This window comes from Eschrichtius robustus, chromosome 8, assembly GCF_028021215.1.
Source record: "Eschrichtius robustus isolate mEscRob2 chromosome 8, mEscRob2.pri, whole genome shotgun sequence".
Classification (NCBI taxonomy): Eukaryota; Metazoa; Chordata; class Mammalia; order Artiodactyla; family Eschrichtiidae; genus Eschrichtius; species Eschrichtius robustus.
The window spans coordinates 12,737,175-12,758,494 of NC_090831.1; the positions used below are offsets into that span (position 1 = coordinate 12,737,175).

At 42.8% G+C, this 21,320-nt stretch overlaps 1 protein-coding gene across 27 annotated transcripts in view; it reads left to right on the top strand.

Moving 5' to 3' along the window:
* Positions 1–21,320, top strand: part of LOC137768757 (uncharacterized) — a 99,534-nt gene that overhangs the window by 45,876 nt on the left and 32,338 nt on the right. For 4 of the 27 annotated variants that reach the window (XR_011074801.1, XR_011074799.1, XR_011074798.1 and 1 more), the window contains 3 exons: positions 3,097–3,174; positions 6,408–6,515; positions 19,625–19,921. The exons of 11 other annotated variants lie outside the window; for them this stretch is intronic. Coding sequence is in view for 4 of the 16 variants with exons in the window: in XM_068550336.1 (XP_068406437.1) it covers positions 3,097–3,168 (72 nt within the window). In the remaining 12 variants the exon portion in view is untranslated. Of the gene's footprint in view, positions 1–1,793; positions 1,850–3,096; positions 3,175–5,155; positions 5,427–6,407; positions 6,516–10,522; positions 12,033–13,171; positions 14,133–19,624; positions 19,922–21,320 lie in introns of those variants that run through there. 12 more of the 27 variants (XR_011074788.1, XR_011074790.1, XR_011074789.1 and 9 more) reach the window with 7 other exon arrangements.

Sequence of the window (21,320 nt, forward strand, 5' to 3'; positions counted from 1 at the left end):
ACAAATACTGATACCTTGTTATTAACTAGCGTCCATACTGTATTCAAATTTCCTTAGTTTCTATTTAAAGTCCTTTTTCCTTTTCCAGGATCCCACCCAGGACACCACATTACATTTACCTGTCATATCTCTTTGGGCTCTTCTTGGCTGTGGCAGTTCCTCAGACTTCCCTTGTTTTTGATGACTTTGGCAGCCTTGAGGAGTCCTAGTCAGGCATTCTGTAGAATATCCCTCAATTGGGATTTGTGTGATGTTTTTCTCATGATTAGTCGGGGGTTATGGGTGTGGGGGAGGAAAACCTCACAGATAAATTTATTCTCATCACATCCTATTTTTAAAGCCGCCAAAGAGATGGTGGCAAAGACTATGTGTTCACCAAAACCTGTTTCTATTTTTACCTAAGCACATAGCTAGCCTACATTTCTTAGCCTCCTTCGCTAAGTGAGGTCATGAACCTGGGTTCTAGCTAACAGACTCCCTAAGCTTTAACCCCAAAAAACCCCCCATGTATTTTCCATTGTTATTTCCTCATTCCTCACCTGCTGGTCTAATGCAAAGACTTCAGTGGAGGACTCTGAGACCCTGGGAAATGGCAGAACCGTGAGAATGAAGGATCCTGGGTCCCTGCATGACCCCGTGGAGCACAGCCCCAAGTGGCTTGCAGTACACTGGGATGGGAATGAGAAGTTAACCTTCGTTAAGCCACTGAGGTTTGGGGATCGTAAGGAACAGAAGTTAACCCTCCCTGAATCATACAGAGATGATCAGGGTGAAGCTCTATGCTGGGCACAAGATTGAGAAGAATCCATTTTTGAGTAAAACCCCTTCCCCTTTGTCGATCTGGCCAGTCAAGGTGTTTTCATAAAGAACCAGTCTTATGAGTACCCATCCCCTTTAACAACAAGTCCTTCCAGTCTGGAGGACTACCCTGAAACACCAGATCTTGGAAACCGTTCTGACTGAATGCAGACACCACACCGGGCTGAGAAGCGGTCTGCCCTGAGGGCTTGCCTCCTGGCAGACACACTCCTACTGCCACACACAGCCTGGGGACTTTTTGTGTGGTGAACTGTTGGCATTCAAGGGAGGAAGCAGGAAAGAGATTTGGGGGGATATGTGTAAATGGATTCCTGGGTTAAAATAGACAAATCTAGAAACAAAGTCACTCTGAATGTGTTTCCCACACGGCGGAGAGTTCACACTGGGTCTGCCATTGTCTCTGGGAGTTCATTGTCTGAAAGGCTCCACCAGGAATGGCCCATGGACAGTCTTGTTACCTCAGCACAGTTGAATAGAAATGGCCTAATGCCAGTGTCACTTGAAGGATGGGAAACTGAAACATCCATTCATTCCTACTTAGTTCTCCAAACCTGAGTGATACTAAGAATCATCTGGGGAGCACTTAAAAATCTAGAATTTAGGGCTCTGCTTTCAAAGATTCTGACTCACAAGGTCTGGAGTAGGGCCTGGGAATCTACACTTTAAAAACCCTACAGGAGGTAAGGATCAGCCAAGTTTGAAAATCTCTGATCACAACCGTTTTCAGTAACCATCTACACTAATTTATTTTGCTGCATCAATCGCTTAAAATCAGCATGGGTACACACACACTCACACACACACACACACACACACAAGCGTGCACATGCCATCAAACCATGCAAAGCAAAAAGCCTCCATTCACGCCACTATCAATTAATCAGTTTTTTTTCTGAGACAAGAGGCTCTTATTTGAGTTCCAGCTCTAATTCATTGTCTGTCTTTTCACTCCTGACTCCTTCAATGACCACCAGACTGCTGGGGAGAAAAAGTCTTCTCAATGTTAAGGATCCACATCAATATCTCCTGCCTATAATTGTATCTCTCCTTTAATTAAAAAGTTCTGCTTGCAATAATACTTGTCTTTTTGTTTAAAAAAAAAAAAAATCACAATTCCGGGAATTCCCTGGCAGTCCAATTGTTAGGACTCCACGCTTCCACTGCTGGGGGCCCGGGTTCGATCCCTGGTTGGGGAACTAAGATCCTGCAAGCTGCGTGGCACGGCCAAAAATTTTTTTAAATTAAAAAAACCCCACAGTTCTCAGGTACGTTATTGGGAAATGAATAGATTTCCAGCATATGCCATACGTGGGCTAATCTATGCTCTACATTTTCATTTGGTCATTTCCAATTTCTCCAACCTGCTTCTCTGGGTGCTGTGAATGCTGTGTCAGATCCCTAAGGTATTATGTCTGCCATCTTCCTCCACCTACCAGTAAAAGAAATCTAATGATAAAAACAGAAAGGGAATTCAGAAAGCTGAGTAAAAGTTTTCTTAGGGATCCTGTGTGGCCGTGCAACTCTCCCTAGTTTCATTTTCCCTTGTTTAAAAAAACATCTCTTTAGTCATCAGTTCAAACTGATTCCTGGGATTAATGTCAAGTTTGGTAGCTTTTCCCTTCAGGGATTATCACCTCCAGCCTGGCAATCACATCCCCAAGTCCTCTCAGTAGCCTGGAAGAAACTGGAACCCACCAGGAGAGGCTGGAATTCCTTTACAGTTTTCAGATCCCTTTTATCAATGCTTATCATGGTTTTCCAGTATGAAAGTGGTACAAATTGAGGTGCAAGTAAAATGCCCCTTCTCACTTCTTAAATCTGATGTGAGACTGATGGGGTGGCCGTGAATTAATTAATAAAAATATCTAAATTTGATGTTTCTTTTTTAAACAGTAGCTAATATATGTAATGATCAAACTTTTATTAGTCACCGGACGTTCCACCAGAATATTGGCCATTGCAACTCAATCCATTCACCACATCCTCCACCCCAACACACACACACACACACACACACACACACACACACACACACACACACACACACACACACACACACACACGTACTCATATACAGCCACATAATTTTTTTGGAAACAATTAGATTCATGTGCAGTTGCAAAACTTCACAGAGAGATCCCATGTACACTTCATCCAGTTTGCCCCAATGTTTTCGTTTTATGTAACCACAGTTCAGTATTAAAACCAGGAAACTGGCATGGGTACAATGTTGTTACACAGACTTTAAAAAATATATATTATTATCTGCTTCTCCAGGCAAAGGCTCCTTCTCAGAAGCCACTGACTTTCGCCAAATCAGCATCAAGTCACAACTGCCCTCCCGTGTGAACCCAGGTTGGTGGATTCAGTCAAAGGTTTTGTCTTAGAATTGGATTACGGTTCCCCAAATTTAAAAAAATTCCCCAAAGGGAAAAAAAAACCATCAAGCTAATTTCACATGGTGTGTGCTCCAGTTTATCCGTTGTTGTGTAACAAACCACCCCCAAATGGAGTAACTTAACCACATTTATTTTGCTCATAAATCTGTGATTCGGACAGGATTTGGTGGGGACAGTTTATCTCCGCCCGTCTGGATGAGTGCATCTCGGCTGGGAGGCAGGCTGCACCTGACACGGGCGAGGGCAGCGTGAGGGTGGGGCGCGGGGTCGTCTGAAAGCTCCCTCGGCCCCGTGCAAGTTTACTGCCTCAGCTGAGAAAAGTCAAGAGAGCTGGGAGCTGGGCCCCTGGGCTTCTCGGGCACGGCTCCCTCTGCAGTGTGGTCTCTCCTCAGGTTGCCTCCAGCACGGCAGCTTCAGGGAGGGTGTACTCCTTTTTTTTTTTTTTTTTAATTTTTATTGGAGTACAGTTGCTTCACAATGTTGTGTTAGTTTCTGCTGTACAGCAAAGTGAGTCAGCTATGCATATACATATATCCCCTCTTTTTTAGATCTACTTCCCATTTAGGTCACCACAGAGCATTGAGTAGAGTTCCCTGTGCTATACAGTAGGGTCTCATTAATTATCTCTTTTATACATAGTAGTGTGTATAATATATAGGTCAATCCCCATCTCCCAATCCATCCCACCCCCGCTTCCCCCCTTGGTATCCATAAGTTTGTTCTCTACATCTGTGTCTCTACCTCTGCTTTGCAAATAAGTTCATCTGTACCACTTTTCTAGATCCCACGTATAAGTGATATTATGTGATATTTGTTTTTCTCTTTCTGACTTACTTCACTCTGTATGACAGTCTGTAGGTCTGTCCACATCTCTGCAAATGGCACTATTTCATTCCTTTTTATGGCCAAGTAGTATTCCATTGTATGTATGTACCACATCTTCTTTATCCATTCCTCTGTCGATGGACACTTAGGTTGCTTCCATGACCTGGCTATTGTAAATAGTGCTGCAGTGAACATTGGGGTGCATGTCTCTTTTTGAATTATGGTTTTCTCTGGGTATATGCCCAGGAGTGGGATTGCTGAGTCATCTGGCAACTCTATTTTTAGTTTTTTGAGGAACCTCCATACTGTTCTCCATATTGGCTGCACCAATTTACATTCCCACCCACAGTGTAGGAGGGTTCCCTTTTTCAGGGAGGGTGTACTCCTTACATATCAGCTCAGGGTTCTCAAGACATGTGGGAGAGAGGCTGAAAGAGAGAGAGAGAGAGAAGCTACCAGCTCTTTATGCTGCAGCCTCAGAAGTCATGTAGCCTCGCATCCATGGTATTTTATTCACTGGGGAAGTTACAAAAAGGCACACTTTCAAAGATGGGATTTAGACCTCACCTTTTGTTGAAGCGTTGCAAAGTTTTGGAAGAGCGTGTGGGACCAGGAATGTTGTTGTGAGAGATTAGGAGGATAAACAAACCAGTGGGAAAAAAATTTTAAAGAAATGTTTCTCTTTTTTTTCAAAGCAAATAACCTATGTCATGATCAAAATTTTATTAAGTAGCCCCTTGAAATTCTGTCAGAATATTTGCCTTCCTCCATTAGCTCATAACTACAGCCACAAACACACACACGCACACACACGTGTACACACGTGCACAGGCAGACAAAGCTTGATGATTTCAGAGCCGATAGAGACCGAGAAACCATGGCATTGAGTGTGCTGAGTCCAGACAAATGATATTTACACACACACATCCAAATTTGAAAAGAAAATGTATTTCTTTAGGTTTCAGACACTGTAATAGATAGAAAGCAAAAATGAAAACCTGTTGCAAAGTTCTAAAAAACAAAAATACATGCATATGTACACCTATGCACACATGCACACACAGACATCACTTTTTTTTTTTCTATTACTGTATTTTTATCTCTGTCCTCAGCCAAAGCTTCCTTCTCAGAAGTCAGAACTGACTCACTGGCTGTCCATGAATCCAACATCAAGACACTATTGTCGGGAATTCCCTGGTGGTCCAGTGGTTAAGAATCCACCTTCCAATGCAGGGAACACAGGTTGGATCCCTGGTCAGAGAGCTAAGATCCCACATGCCATGGGGCAACTAAGCCCGTGCACTCTAAGGCCGGCGCGCCACAACTGGAGAGCCCGTGCGCCGCGACGGTGACCTGACGCAGCCAAATAAATAAATAATAAATATATTTTTTTAAATGTACACTTAAAAAAAAAAAAAAAAAAGACACTCTTGTCCCCTGATGTGGACTCAGGTTCGTGGGTTCAGCCAAATTGTTTTTGGTTTGTCTATGAACTGGGCTGTGGCTCCCAGGAGAAGGAACTGAAATCATCGAACTAATTTCACATGATGTACTAAGAAGAACGCAGTACCACATGAAGGAGTTGAGTGATTAGTTTACCAAGCCATCCAGCCCTATGTAAATGACCTGTGATAAATGACTGGTCAGCCAAAGGAGCAGAAATCATGTAGTATTTCCACAGTTTGTAGTGAAATGCCATTTGTGTTTATCATTGTTATGAAACAGCACAGTCAATTGCACGGGACAAAACTTTCTGCAATCACAGAAGTGACTTTTTAGTTAAAAAAACAAAATCACAGTATAAGATTGTATCAGACATTCTTTACTTGGATTATCAATGGTGGCTTGCAGATGGCCTTAGTGTGCTGACAGCCGTGTAATCCGCTTATACAGATATTTACAAGAGTTCTGAGTGTGGAAATACTTAAACAAGGTCGAGCTCTTTTGCCTTTTATTTAGAATTTTCATCGTAGATCCTGAGAGTCAAAAAGTACACCCACAGCTTCATCATGATACATTTCCTGACTTGGCATTCTTTTACTGGATTTTTCTTTCAGTTTCTCTGGATATAAGAGTAGTGTAATTGAATGGACAATCTTCTCATCTAAAACCTACATGAATCTTAGGGTAGCCCTGTCCAGAGAGAAGTGAAGTAATCACAGTATAAATGAGGCATTTGGATAGACTAATGCTTCTTATAAGTCAAGATTATCTAATTTACCATCAAAGGCCCCAGCTAGCTGTCACTTATCATTTTTTGAGCACTTGCCATGGGCAGGTGCCATGCTGACAGCTTTAGGTAACATTGCCTCTTTGATAATGACAAATTTCTATGCGGCTGGTACTATTATTCCCATTCTACAGGTAAAGAATCTGCAGCTCCTAAAGACTGAGGAACTTGACCAGGGCCACAGACACCTGGAGCCAGGTTGAACCCAGATTCGTCAGACGTGAACCGTTGCCCTAAGTCAGGTTAGTGCCGTGCCCTTAACAGAGACTTAAAAACTACACAGAAAAGCAATAAGGAGCTTTCGAGGTGATGGGAAGAGGCACAGTGGAGTGTAAGCTAATCAAGTCTGGGCCCTCCTGAGGAGTATAAGAAAATACTTACGAGTGATGGAAAGTTCACTGGAACTAATGCGGGAGGGTCCCTAGGCCCTGGAAAGAGGCTGGTTCCGAGAAATTTCCACACTTGAGAAGCTGGGGAATCATTATTTTTCCAGCTGAATGGCAAATAACTGCGGTTCTAACTGTCGTGATTTGGCTTCGCCAGTTATTGGTTGACCTGGGGCTGCACTCAAGAAAGATTCAAGAGTGGAGTATGAAGTAAAACAGGGAAAGAACATAAAACATAATTGATGAAAGGAGCTGGGTGTAATTCAGGGAAAAGACAGTAGCTCCGAAGTCGCATTGTAAAGAAAACAAACAAGCTGATCTGAGGTTGGACACAGCAGAAATTCTCCCACCGATGCATTCCCAGGGACTCCTGTTTGTGTGCACAAGTGTACATCTGTGAGTCTGAGTCTCCATGGTTGGATATAAGTGGGTGGGTCTGCAGCGATTCTTGTAAACTGTCCAAGTTCCATTGGCAGGGTGGTGGGACTACCTAACACTGCTTCCTGTCCCAGGGGATTACAGTCATTCTCTCACCTCTAATTTTCTCACCTCTGATTTTATCTACTTTGCTCCAAATCTTCTGACACAGCGCTTCTCAAACTTTAACATGCTTATGAATCATTTGGGAAAGACTGTGAAAGTGCAGAGTCTTCCTTAGTAAGTCTAGGGTGAGGTCAAAGTCGCTGTATTTCTCAGAAGCCCCTGGGGGTTATGGATGCCCCTGTTGGGGAACCACACTTTGAGTCATGGGGTTCTAAGCAATGAAATCGTCCTAGCACAGGAGGATGAGGATGGTGACTGTCTCAAGAAAACAGCATTTTCCTCTGTCTTCCCACTCGTTGGGCCACTACACACCACTTTCTGTAGGTTCTGATTTGTGGCGAAGGCTGAGGAAAGGATGGGCAGTAGGTGCCGCAGTCCTAGTCTTGCCCTCTTCCCAGAGCTGCTTTCTCTCCCATCCTCTGTCTGATCCCATCTGGATGGCTGGCCTTCCTTCCTCTCCAGAGGGAATTCCACTCACACAGCTGCTTCCTCCTGTGTCTCAAGCAGTGTTCTTACAGAAGAGTTAGACTCTAGAGCCTGGAATCGAGCACGCAAAATCAGCTGGCCTAGCCTTCCGCCCTCATTAGGGGGATGTCTAAACCATTCAAAGGGAGAGAGATGCCTATTTTCCTCACCCAAACCACCATCTTTTTTTTTTTTTTTTTCCCTTCTTAGCCGTTCATATTTTCAAACATTGGTGTGGGCCTTTGTTCAGCTGGAGACTCGGTCATCAAGACCACATTTGGATTAATTTGGTTCCAGGTCAAACAGTCCAACTTCACACATTTATCCCATGATTTCCTAATGCTGTTGAATGACACATCGTTTTATTTTTCCCTTTGTTTTTCTCTTTCAACTAATTTATTTAATGGGTCCAAAATGGGGGATTAGACCATAAAAACATGTGGTATCCTAATTGGATTTTGAAAATGTGTAAACATGGCCCTCCAGTGGCTTCGTATTACCATCTGGCCCAAATAGAAACTTCTGACCCTTGATTCCAACTTGCCTCCACTTGCTCCACCTCGGTGCCCCATCTCATGTGTTCCTTCTCTCCAGGGTCTCTCTGCTCCAGCAAAGCTGGGCTTCTGATTTTTCAAAACCCATTTCTCAATTTCTGCCTCAAGGCCTCTCCCTGAATTAGTCTACAGAGGAGCAGCAAGTTTCTACTTTCCATTCTCTACACCTTTCAGAAGGGTTTTTAGATTTCAGCTCAAGGTTGATGCCTCTAGGAATATTTCCAAAATCAACCCCAACCACTCTTCAACCTTCTGTGATCCCTAGTCCATTTCAGTGCCTTCTGATTATTTTGGCAAAATTTGTGTTCTGCTCATATATTTATGTGGCTCACTGAGTTCTTAACAGAAGCTAACTGCATGCTTCTTACGTGCTGGGTACTAATCCAGGTGCTGGGATCACAGTGAACAAGCAGGCAACATTCTTTTTTTTTTTTTAATTTTATTTATTTTTATTTATGTATTTATTTATTTATGGCTGTGTTGGGTCTTCGTTTCTGTGCGAGGGCTTTCTCTAGTTGCGGCAAGCGGGGGCCATTCTTCATCGCGGTGCGCGGGCCTCTCACTATTGCGGCCCCTCCTGTTGCGGGGCACGGGCTCCAGACGCGCAGGCTCAGTAATTGTGGCTCACGGGCCTAGTTGCTCCGTGGCATGTGGGATCTTCCCAGACCAGGGCTCGAACCTGCGTCCCCTGCATTGGCAGGCAGATTCTCAACCACTGCGCCACCAAGGAAGCCCCCAGGCAACGTTCTTAATATCGAAGAGTTTACATTCAGATTTGCAAAGGTGGAGAATGAGCCAAAAACAAATAAACAATCATTTCAGACGGTGAAGAGTACTTGCTATTGGGTGGTATAAGTCTATCGGGCAGGGTTAGGGTTAGTAAGTCAGTTTACTTTTGATCTGAACTCTCTGAATGCACTTTACAAAAACCTTTCATGTACTGAGCAAACACTTGTAGACTCACTTTATTTAGATGTGCACATTCCAGTTTGCATGTGAATAAAACATGTTGGACCAGGTCTCAAGGGAAGGTTCTTCATGAGGCCATTCATGCCTGGGAAAATGTCACTGAGGAGACTGACCACTGATTTCATTGGTGAGAAAGGGCCATACTGTAGTTTTCAGTGTAGCCCAGAGTTTCACAAACTTTAATTTCTCATTAGTTTTCCAAACTTTAATCAGATTTATCTGGGGTACTTGCTAATACTCCAGATGATTCTAGTGCAATTGACCTTTGGACCACATAATTAAACACTGTGTTATAACAATTTAATTGATAACAATCAGGACACGGAGATGGATGAATGGATGGGTGTAAGGATGGAAGGAAAGACGGATGCATGGGTGACCCAAAGATCTTTAAGCTGTAAGTTGGAAGCTGAATTCAGGGGGCATGTGATACAACATATGCTCGTTGACTCTACCTTTATCCGTCCTGTGGCTCTATGCCTGTGATTTGGGAAGGTGAGCTCAATTCAGGCTCCTTTCTCTAATTTTCGTGAAGAAAAAGCTTATCCTTTGAGCCCCAAATATAAAAAAAAACTGGTTTAAACAGGGTGTGTGAAATGTAATCTTTCATTCAATTGTCCATCACTTACTTACCTTAGAACTTGCATTTTTTGGAACCACATTTCCCCCCCAAACAAGTCACTTTTAAGTCATGTCCAATTTTGCTAGTATAACAAGATATTTAATACCATTGGAATCAGAGGTACCTTCCTTCATATTCTAACAAGACCCATAAAGAAACCATCATGCATTAGGACCAGAAACTACACTTTAGGGTGTCTGAGAGGCAGTAGGATGGTCCCACTGCCACCAAGCACCATCCTACCGGGCCCTCCCCAGTCTAGAGAAGACGGCTTAGTAAGGGCGATGTGGGAATTACAGTGCACTGGTACCAGTCTGTTCTCACCCTAACCAGGGGACCGGGAAGAGTATGTCTCCACTTCCGAAACCAAGTGGGGGGGGGGGTGCTCCAGAAGAGTCACTTATAATGACTGGGGTACTTGCAATAAAGGGAAATTGGCATTTCATTCTTTAATTGGAGGCCTTCTGAACCTCCAAAGCTCTCAGACCCTCCCTCAGGATGTTTCCATTGAAGAGGGGCTGCCAGAGCTCTTGGGGGAGCTTGATGTGTAGCCCTGAGGGGTGGCAAAGCATGTAGGAATATGCAATCTGTGACCCTCTTTTTAAAATCTTTTTAAAGATTTTTTTGATGTGGACCATTTTTTTTTAAAGTGTTTATTGAATTTGTTACAATATTGTTTCTGCTTTATGTTTTGGCTTCTTGGCTGCCAGGCATGTGGGATCCCAGCTCCCTGACCAGGGATTCAACCAGCAGTGCCCCACTACATTGGAAGGTGAAGTCCTAACCACTGGACCGCCAGGGAAGTCCCTGACCTTCTTTCAGCCTAGAAATTTCTGAAGGCATGAGTATCAGAACTTGGAGGAACTGTGGTGGAAATACCTGGGAAGGGCAGGATGATCCCCAGCCCACCTAGTTTTCTTCCATTCTTGGATGATGTGAATGAAAGAGGACCCCCGCCTTTCATTGGCTCCACCTGAGGGAGCCCAGATATTAGTGGAGGTGCTGGGTACAGGAGCCATGGGATTCCTTCAATAGCCACCAAGTCAAGACCCGGGATGGAGGGCTAATGGCAGACATGGCTGAATTGGGGAGGGTGGGGGGAAGCTTAAAAACCCACATACTCCACCTGTGGGGAAACCACTAGTAGTAGGTGGAACCAGGAAGAATCAGAAAAATGTCCAGAGGTGCCTCCCTCCCGAGAGTGAGTGGACATTTAAGGAAGGATTCTTGAGTTCCCTAGCCCTGCTTCAGGCTCCCAAGTATCTAGGTCTAGAGGAAGAAGAGGACAGCATTGATCCAGAGCCAGATCTTGCCCCCCATCCTCTTTCTAAACAGTCAGAGTCGCAGCTCTAGCTGTAAATTGGATATGCAATTAAGGGTTTAAATTAAGCCACACTAAGTTTTAATTACCAAATGTGACCAGGAAGTTATGGAATACACCCAAGATTTTGTTAAGGGAGGAGAAAATAGTGGCTTCTACATAGCACAATTGAACACAGAGATTTAAAAAAAAAATACATACAGCTATTTCATTTTTCTTTGGATCTCAGTTGCAATTCCTTCAAGACCCCATTGTCATAGAAGGCTTTATTGAAAGCAATTTTCATGCTCTCATGGTCAAATAATCCAAGAATGTTAATTTCCCTTTTCTTTTCCTGACTTTTTGCATACTTCTGGGATTGCATAATGCACTTTCACTCATTGATCACCCCATATTAAATCTTTCCTTAAAAGTTCAAAGTCAAGTATTTGGTCATTTGCAAGAGAATCTATCTGGCATTGAAGGCTAGGTCTCCAGAGTGAGGGGCTTAGAAGACAAGCCACAGCACTGCATCCGGTCTCCTGGGTGATATCCTAAGGCACGCACAAAGCAGAAATGATGCTACAGCCAGACTCAGAGAGAAGCGCATGAGCCCCCATTCTGAGCTCATGCTTGAGTTGACCTTTTGTTTACGTTTAGTCACTCTTGTATATACTTAGCTTTATTCTGGATTAAGGAGGCCTTGACTTGATGTAAAATGCTTTTAGAAAAGTCTTTTCAATGAGGACGGTCTCCACTGATCAAACCAGACCATGCAGACTGATCGGTAGGTTAACAGTAAGTCGGGTTAGTGGACAACTTGAGACACGAGACCCACCCTTTATTTCTATCTGATGACTCTGTGCGAAAATCTTTGTTTTATTGCTACCAAAGTTAAAACGGAAAAAAAAAATGTTTGAAAATGAAATCGTATTTGTGTTTCTATTCTTTAATTTTAAAAATAAAATATGAATCTCTAATTCTAATATTTTTCCAGATCAATAAAATAATATTTTTTTTTCCAGGAGCCTCCCTGAGGCCCCTCTTCTTTGAGTTTATGTCGTCAGTTGTCTAACAAACTAATGAAGATGCATGTTATAATGGATCCCTTCACTTCAGTGGATGATTATGTAACTTTCAGAAATCATTCCACAATCTTAGAATAGTCATTCTTGAATCAGCCAAGATATTCAGTCAATAAATGCCATTCCATGTGATCATTACTATGACTGCCAAACTGTGCAATCTTAAAATGTAGGGGGAAAAAAAAAAAAAAAGCAAGAAGGGTGAATATCCAGGATAAGACCAGGTATTTTGGGGCAGGAGGCTTTTCAGGTAGACTGGTCAGGTTCTACCTAAGTCCATTCCTACCTGGAAGTCTTTATCGTTGTCTTAAGCCTGGAGTCAACGACCATCATCCCCTTGAGAGTCTGAAACCTGAAACAAGCATATTTCTTTAAGCACCTTTGCAAAACTGCTTAATTTTCCATGAGAGCTCAGTGTCTTGACCTGGCTCCTGGAATTCAAGAAAAGGGTGGAAAGTCGAGTCCAATAAATGAATAACTTTCAGGAACTTCAAACTTCATTATTTCTGATGGCAACCCAACGCGTTTTCCATTGTAAAAAAAGGGGGGAAAAAAAAAAGGCCAGGTATTTTGTGCTCAAGTAGCTCTTTCTAAGCGAATGAGCGCACGCAGCCCTCTCTACCCTGGTTGAGAGCCTCACATTCTATATCTTGTTGGCTCAGACCGTCTTTGTTTCAAGTCCAGCCCCTGGTTGAGGGTCAGCTAACAAAAGACAGAATGAGGTTCAAATTCTTTAATTAGTTTTGTCAGTGATTCTCTGTGGTTGGCAAATAAAAGAAATACTTTCTGGGAGATCAGGTTCTCACACTGGAACTTTGGACAGGATAAAGCACTTGAAAGGCCAAGATCATTTTCAGCCCATTGTTCTAGCCTGTCTCTGAACTGGGCTTTTTGCTAAAGAGCTTTGGAGCCAAAATTTTTATGTCATCCCCAAAATCATGGCCCACAGGTACCAATAAGAATCTCTCTTTCAGATATTAAAGCACAGAGACCTGCCATCTTAGAAGGCCTTCATGAAACAGTGAACTCCCTGAGCCAATTGGGAGAAAAACAGTTTTTGTTGGTGAAGGTTTGTGAATGAGCACAGTCTGGGATACAGATTTCCTGAAATGCTCAGAGGTCGAGTCCTCCAAAGTGAGAGTGCTTAGAGCAGCATGAGGGCGGCTCACCAAGGATGCTGAAACACGCTTAGAAGTCAATGTTGAAGGTGGAGGAAAAAAAAAAAAAAGGAAATAAAAACTTTCAAAGAAGCATCTTTGGCATGACCATGCCCTATCATACCAGAAAGTTCTATTCTTTAAACTCGATGTAGGTCCTTCTACAACTGACCACATACCCTGATACAGAGGCAATAACTAACCTTAAAACTATGCAACTTCATTGATATGGCCATGTCCCGAGACAGAAATTCTTCGTATAGCACAGGATAAAAACAGGATTCCAGTTTTATCTCAAAAATGGGACATTGCAAATTCAGGCAAAACCCACAAAGGAGAAGTGACCATGTCTTTCCGGCTTACGAAGCAGCTGCAGCATGTCTGGAAGGAACCACACCCGCTGCCTCTTCTCTGACTCATCCCCCTCCTCCCTCCTTAGGGAATACCCGCCTCACTTCCTGAGCAGGAAAAGGTTTCATACGGGGGCACCTATTCTCTGCCCTCTGCGTCGGGGCCCGGGGCAGGGAGAAGGTGTCCAATCTTAGGGTGACAATTTCACAAATGTCTCTCTTGGGCAGTCTGACTTTCCTCTAAAGGCCTCTAACAAACCCAGATCATACATTCAGTTGAGGGGGAAGTATTTGATTTCAGTTGACGGGGAAGCATTTGATTTTCCTTTGAACTTGACTGTCCAGGAAAAAAAAAAAAAGTAATTCCTTGGCTAACATAAGGGTACAAATGAACTTATCTACAAAACAGAAATAGAGTCACAGATATAGAAAACAAATTTATGGTTAGCAGGGGGTAAGGAGGGGAGGGATAAATTGGGAGATTGGGATTGACATAAACACACTACTATATATAAAATAGATAAATAATAAGGATCTACTGTATAGCACAGGGAACTCTACTCAATACTCTTTAATTACCAATATGGGGAAAGAATCTAAAAAAAAGAGTGGATATATGTATATGTATAACTGATTCACTTTGCTGTACACCTGAAACTAACACAACATTATAAATCAACTATACTCCAATAAATTAAAAAAAAAAAAAAGTAATTCCTTGGGAGTATCACTTCTCTGACTTGAGGCACCAGATGACTCTCAAAACCATCTTGGGATCACATCATGTTCGCTGAATGAGAAATTCAAACATCAAGACAGAAAACAAGAGCAAAGAGAGAATAGAGAAAGTAGGCATTTGTTTACCACTTTTGGAGCAAACGCTCATCAATACCTGTTTCTCCCACTGGAGACATGTATTTTATGTGACCATCAGGGCCACGTCCACCGATGTCACCCACATCGTGTCATCCGTAAGTTCCATTCCCGACCTGCCATATCTTGGGAGTTTTCTTCCCAGTGGAAGGGATCAGGCACTTGTTTTATATTCAGAGGAACACTGAGATAGAGGTGATTTCTTTTCACAAGGGCAATGCACTACACACGTAACTTGTAGAATATGCAACTGCATGGTGACTTTTCTGTGTTATTATCTGCCTCTTAATTCAACACACTGGACAAATGTTCCCAGAGGGCAGAGAAGACAGAACTTGTAGCTCACTGATGTGCCCTGACAGCTCTCCTCTTCCGTACCCTGCCCGCTGGGCCTCTGGTTATATCCGCCAACGGTTACTTTCTGAACCCAGTGGTATTTGTGACTTTGCCCACGATGTCACCCGTTACTGATGTCTGCACATCAGGCCGGCCTCTTGGCTGCAACAGTTACCTCCCCGTGCCCCAGTTCTGCAGCAGGGTTGGAAGTTTTCGTGCTGGGTCTTTTAAATTATTTCTTCTGCCTCCCCTGCTTTGGATTGCTCGAAAAAATAGCAACTAACAACAGTAAGGCTGTCTTAAATTTGCCCAAAAGAAATTGCCTGGGACTTTTCAGAGGCCACATTCAATTTATGAATAAATGAAATGGATCTTCTCGACCAGCCATGACAATAAGCACTGGCCTACATATTCAGGGCCTGAAAGAAGTTGAGGCAATGGGCCTAATGAGAAGCAGTCAGCGGATCTAATGAGAATCAGACAGAAGGCCTAATGAGACATTTCACATGCTCTCCCTCTCCCTCCTCTTTTGTTCAGTTTTCATGGGAATCTGTGTTTGGGGAGCTCAGTTGCACTGGCTACAAGCAGATACATATGGCCCTAGTGGGGTGATCCAGGAAACAGTAGAAAGGCATGGAGATGGCCAGGGATGGGGGGAGGGTGAACTTGGAATATATACCCCCAGGCCATGATAATGTGGCAGGGCGGGGGGGGGGGGGGGGGGTTAGCTATTTGTTTTACTCATATTTTAATTGTATCTATGCCTTTTCCAGAATACCATAAAGTCATTGAGCTATTGGTGATGATACAGTAAACAGGCAGAGATTTCAATCTCATTACATCACTGCTTAGAGAGAAATAAAGAGGAAAAGTATGCAGGGCTGTTTCTGCGGCTGTCTCCATTCAGAGAACGATGACTGGAATGTAGGTGCTGCACAAAGGGGGATGCCCGGAATAGAGTCCTGATGAGGCCACGTTCCTTGGAACACTAGGTATTTTCATTTGTTGACCTTGGATGGAGGTGGCAGCTAGAGAAATAGCAGGAGCACAGACCTTCCTGAGTTACAGCTCTGTGTGTCAGTTACCTGTGCTGGTGGTATGCAAAGGAAATACGTATGTGTCCGAGCCACCGTTTGAAATGTTGTCTGACCCATGGATCTGTCGGTTTTGTAGTATAGCTTGGCTTTGAGAGAGTAGGCAAGATTGCTGTCTCACTATTTAGCCTGCAAGCCCGAGAAATGTGCACCGGTCCTTGTTGCCTGCCTATCCCATAACAGTCTCTGTGGATACACATACTCTTTGTTTTATTTGCTTGCCCCAGCACATGATTGAAATGCAACTCTATCCCTCTCTCTAGCCATCTATTTATTTATTTATGACAACTCTTCTTTTGGTTGTCAAGGTCTAACTTCCACTGGCCCACCCGTATCTTAAGGATCTGAAGGTAAATTAAACAGTCTTGTTCTTTGGTGGCGCCACTTAGTGGCCTCACAGGGCAACACAGTCTCAGCAGTTAAATGACTAAGGATTTGGAGATCAGATTATCACCCGGGTTAGTGGGGCGTGGACAGAGCAGACGTGCACCAGCATTTATACGTTCCAGGTACCAGGCTCAGAATTCACATATTTCAGCTTTTTAAAACTTTACAAAAATTCTATGGAGTAGATGATATTATTCTTGAAATGCGGCTGTTCATATTACCTAAAATTTCCTATGGGCAGAGGACTGTGCTAGATGCTTTACATTAACATTGCCTTGTTTTTCCTAATAATGATATTATGAGGTGTGAATTACGTGGTCTTTTGAGTCTAATTGCTTGGATCTGTAATGGGCTCCAGCTCCTACTTGCTGTGTGACCTTGAACAAATTACTTAACTTCTCTGTACCTATAGTAACAGCGATATAGTAATAGTACATCTCTCATAAAGTAAGCACTTGTAAAGTGTTTTAAAACGTGTCTGACACATAGTAAGCATTCAATATATACCAGCTAGTACTATTATTAACAATAGCAGCCACAGCTACTGCCTCAGTGCAACTAAACATTGCTGGACAAAAGCCCCAGTATAATGACTGGCCTCATACATCTCATGTCCATAAATCTCAAATGGACACTCAACAGCGCCGGACCATCCTACATGTATTTCCTTTCCACGTTCATTTTCAAATTCCCCCAAACAACTATTTCCCACCCCTCTATCCTCATACCATTTACATCATGACCACTTCCACACTCAGCTGATGAACTTGCCTCATTATTGAGGAAACGATTAGCTAGGAGCTTTTTCATTTCTCCCCAGCCATATCTGCTGACCTACCTGTTCTCCGCCCTCTGTCTTTGATAAGGGATGAAGTCCCCATTCCCATCAAATGCTAACGGCTCCAGTCACACACACCTGGATCTCATGTCCTCTAGTCTTTTCAAAGACTTGGCTCCTGTGTTTGCTAAATCCTCACAATTTCCCTTTCTCCTGGATCACTACCATCAGCATAAAACATGCAACCTTAAAAGAATCCTGCCTTGAGGCTACACCCCTTCCAGTTAACTCCCATTTTCTCCTCCCCATTGTTCTAGATAGAATGAGGATAAAAAACAATGCATCCTAATAAGACCTCTATTTCCACCAAACCCATCAGTCTGCCTTGGTCAAGGTCACCCATGACCTCTATGCCACCAAATCCATCGGCGGCCTCTCTCTCCTGGCTTTACCTCTCAGCAGGATTTAATGCATCTTCCCTGAGTTGCTGGGACACCAAGCTTGCTCTCTTGCTTTCACTCCCCACTCACCCACCTTCTCAGAGTAACCTTCACGTGTGGATGGGCTCACCTGAGAGCTCCATCCTAGCCCTCTTCTACTCTCTATCTGTATCTTTAACTTAGGAAATTCATCCAGATCCATCACCTTAAATATCGCTTTCATAAAAGTTGAAACAAGATCTTCCCAGCCCTGGCCTTTCCTTGAAACTCCAGATTCAGATACCTCCTCCTGACTTGTCCTTTCCATTGGAAATACACTGGTACCTCAAACTGCCACAACAGTAATTTTGATACCATCCTCAAACATCGTCCTTGTCCTGTTTTTTTTTTTTTTTTTTTAATCGTTTGATTTTTGGTCTTTTTTGTCAGTAAGCAGCATGACTGTTGACCGGTTTGTCATGTCAAAAGCCTAGGAACCTCTAGAAGGAGACTTTGATGCTTCTTTTCCTTTCTCAGCCTTAAAAACATGCTCTGCTTCTGTCCATGGCTCTCTACATGGACATTTCCCACTTGCAAAACCCAATCATTCCTTACATGCCGGCCAAAGTGTGTCTCCTAACTTACCCTGATCTCATCCCACACATTTACAATCTACTAGCCACGCAGCAGCTACAGACATTATCTGAAAATATAAATCAGATCACTTCCGTCACTTCTCTCCTTTAAATCCATCCGATGGCTTCCTTTCACACTGTAACTTAGCCCAAATTTCTCACTCTGGTTTTCAAAACACAATAGAGCAGAGTATCTTTAAGAAAAATGACATGAGGCTTTTCCTTAATTCTGAGAGTTCTCCAGTAACTTTCCAGCAAATTCCTTTCTTAACCTAAGTTAGCCAGAGTCTTAGTTGCTTACAGTTGAAGAACTATAATTATATAGCATGGGACTAGAATTACATTGAATGTCTTCATAGGAAAACGTTTGGGATGTGGATAAATTATGGACCTATCAACCAGATTGTCTACGTGCGTGTGTGTGTGTGTGTCTGTGTGTGTGAATGTGAGAAGTGTAATGAGAGATACACAGGCACTCACAAACATAGTGATACTTAATAAGAACTTGTTGAATTGCTTTGAATTTGACTTATAATTTCTCTATGAAATCTGCCTTCTCCCAAACCTCAAAAACAAAACAAAACAAAACAAAACCCTCCCATCTTGTCCTGGAGAGGAGAAGAACTGGCAAATAAAGGCCTTTAGTATGAGACTAGGGGACAAGAGGCACATTGCCGAGGGCCCATGATACTTTTAGGAGCCCTCAAAAATGTTTTACGTTCTTTATAATCATAAGAAAAACATAATATAATAATAATGAATATATAATACTGAATACAACTTGTAATATATTCACCTTTATACTAAAGCAGTCATAAAATGTAATTTTTAATATTTTTTGTGGAGGAAGGGGTCACTGAAGGCAAATATTCTGGAAAGGCCCCCATGAAGGTCATGCTATAATCCTGTTCCTGGAAGCCTTGCTCTCTGCAGAAAAGATTGGGGAAGGGGCTTCGGGATTTCTGGTCCCACTTGAATCTCACTGATTGGGGAAGGCCAAATGAAACCCAAATGGACACAGAAAAGCAAAAATAGCAGCTTTCCACTACACTTATTTTGTTTTTGTTTAACAGACACTTATCTAAAGCTCACTGGATGCAAGACACTATTCTAATTGCTTTGCAATCACTAAGTCATGTAATCTACTGTCTCCTAGGTGAATATGAAGTGAGTATCAAACACCTTCGCTTAACCTCTGCTAGGCTACTTCCTTCTCAAGGTAGATATTCTTCCAGGACCAAAAGGAATGTAAACACAGAATTTTTGAACTTGTAACTGCAATGCAGCAGGCATGAAATAGCTGAAAAACAGCAACCAAAAAACTGTTTTTAAGCTTAAGCTATAGTGTCCAGTGTTGACATACTTATAATGTCCTTAGTGATGTTCATCTTGTTTCAGGAAAACAGAAAGAAGAGAAAGAAGAAAGGAAGAAAGAAAGAAGGGAAGGAAGGAAGGAAGGAAGGGAGGAGAAAGAGAAACAGAGAGAGAGAGGGAAGGAGAGAGAGAGAGTGAGGGAGGAGGAAGGAAGGAAGGGTGAGCTGTGAGCAATCTGAGAGTGTCTTGTGTCTTTCAAGGAGCTCCCTCACCCTAGAAGATGTCCTCCAACCTACCTTAATGAATATGAGACCAAGTTAAACATGTGTCACTTCAGCAGGTCACAGCACAGCAATGCCTGTCACCCTGCGTTCTCAGGAGGTATGCACGTAATTGTCATATTCACATTGGGTTTATATTTACGTGTGCCAGTGCCCATCGGTGATTAGATTAACTGTTACAAAAACATAAATGTGATCCTTTTGTAGTCTTTTTCTTTTCTTTTCAATGAATTCCTCTCAGTGAAATTTCAAGCTGAAGCATCATTTGAAGCTGTGCTAAAGAGAGATCACCTGAGCTTTTGTGAAGTCCACAATGAACCGGACTTGCTCTGGCTGGAGAACCTGATGGGAAGAAGCTCTTTGTAGACCATCCCATCTCAATCGTGGATGCTCAAAAAACCAGGGGGCTTTCTAGAAGATCCCAACACTCAGGCCCTACCCAGACTGATTAAATCAGAGTCTTCGGGATTGTACCTGGGCATCAACTTTTCTAAAAGCCTCCTAAGCTATGCTGATATGCAGCCAGAATTCAGAAAAAACACTGATTTCTGTTTTGTAAATAAGTTCATTTGTACCATTCTTTTAGATTCCACACATAAGTGATATCACATGATACTTGTCTTTTCTCTCTTTCTCTGACTTATTTCACTCAGTATGACAATCTCTAGGTCTGTACGTGTTGCTGCAAATGGCACTATTTTGCTCTTTTTTATGGCTGAGTAATATTCCATTGTATACATACACCACATCTTCTTTATCCATTCATCTGTCAATGGATGTTTAGGTTGCTTCCATGTTCTGGCTACTGCAAATAGTGCTGCAAAGAACATTTTTTTAAATTATGGTTTTCTCCAGATATATGCCCCAAAACAGAAAAAGAGTCACAGGTGTGGAAAACAAACTTGTGGTTACCAAGAGGGAAAGGGGGGTGGTAAATTGGGAGATTGGGATTGACACGTATACACTATGTAAAATAGATCACTAATAAGGACCTACTGTATGGCACAGGGGGAGAAAGAAAAACAAACCAAAAACACTGATTTCGTACCAACTGAGTACTAGGACTACTAACACCCCAGCCCTTTGTATCAGTGGGATGCTCTACAGCTGTGACCTCCTCCATGTAACCCTACGTTTCTCTGTCTTTATTCTGGGATGACTTTTTAATTTAAAGTGATTATCTACTCAACTCACTAGTCCTAGTTTCAAAGTCATTTGGGAATTAGATCCTCATTGAAAAAGTGTCTTAGAACTGCAGAAGGGCTATGGAGAGCCCAGGGCTGGATCCCAGGACAACTGAGAGGTCCCCTAGGAGTCAGGATTGAAGTGGTCATTCACCAAGACACCAAGGGCAGCATCACTGGAAGGGCAGTCTGCACCATTGTCAAGGCAGGGAATAAAGCAAGTCAAGGGATCAATGCCAAGAATACTGGTTTAGGGGGAAAGTGAAGATAATCATTTCTGTCCAACAAAGATCTCTTGAGGACCTACTGTGTTCC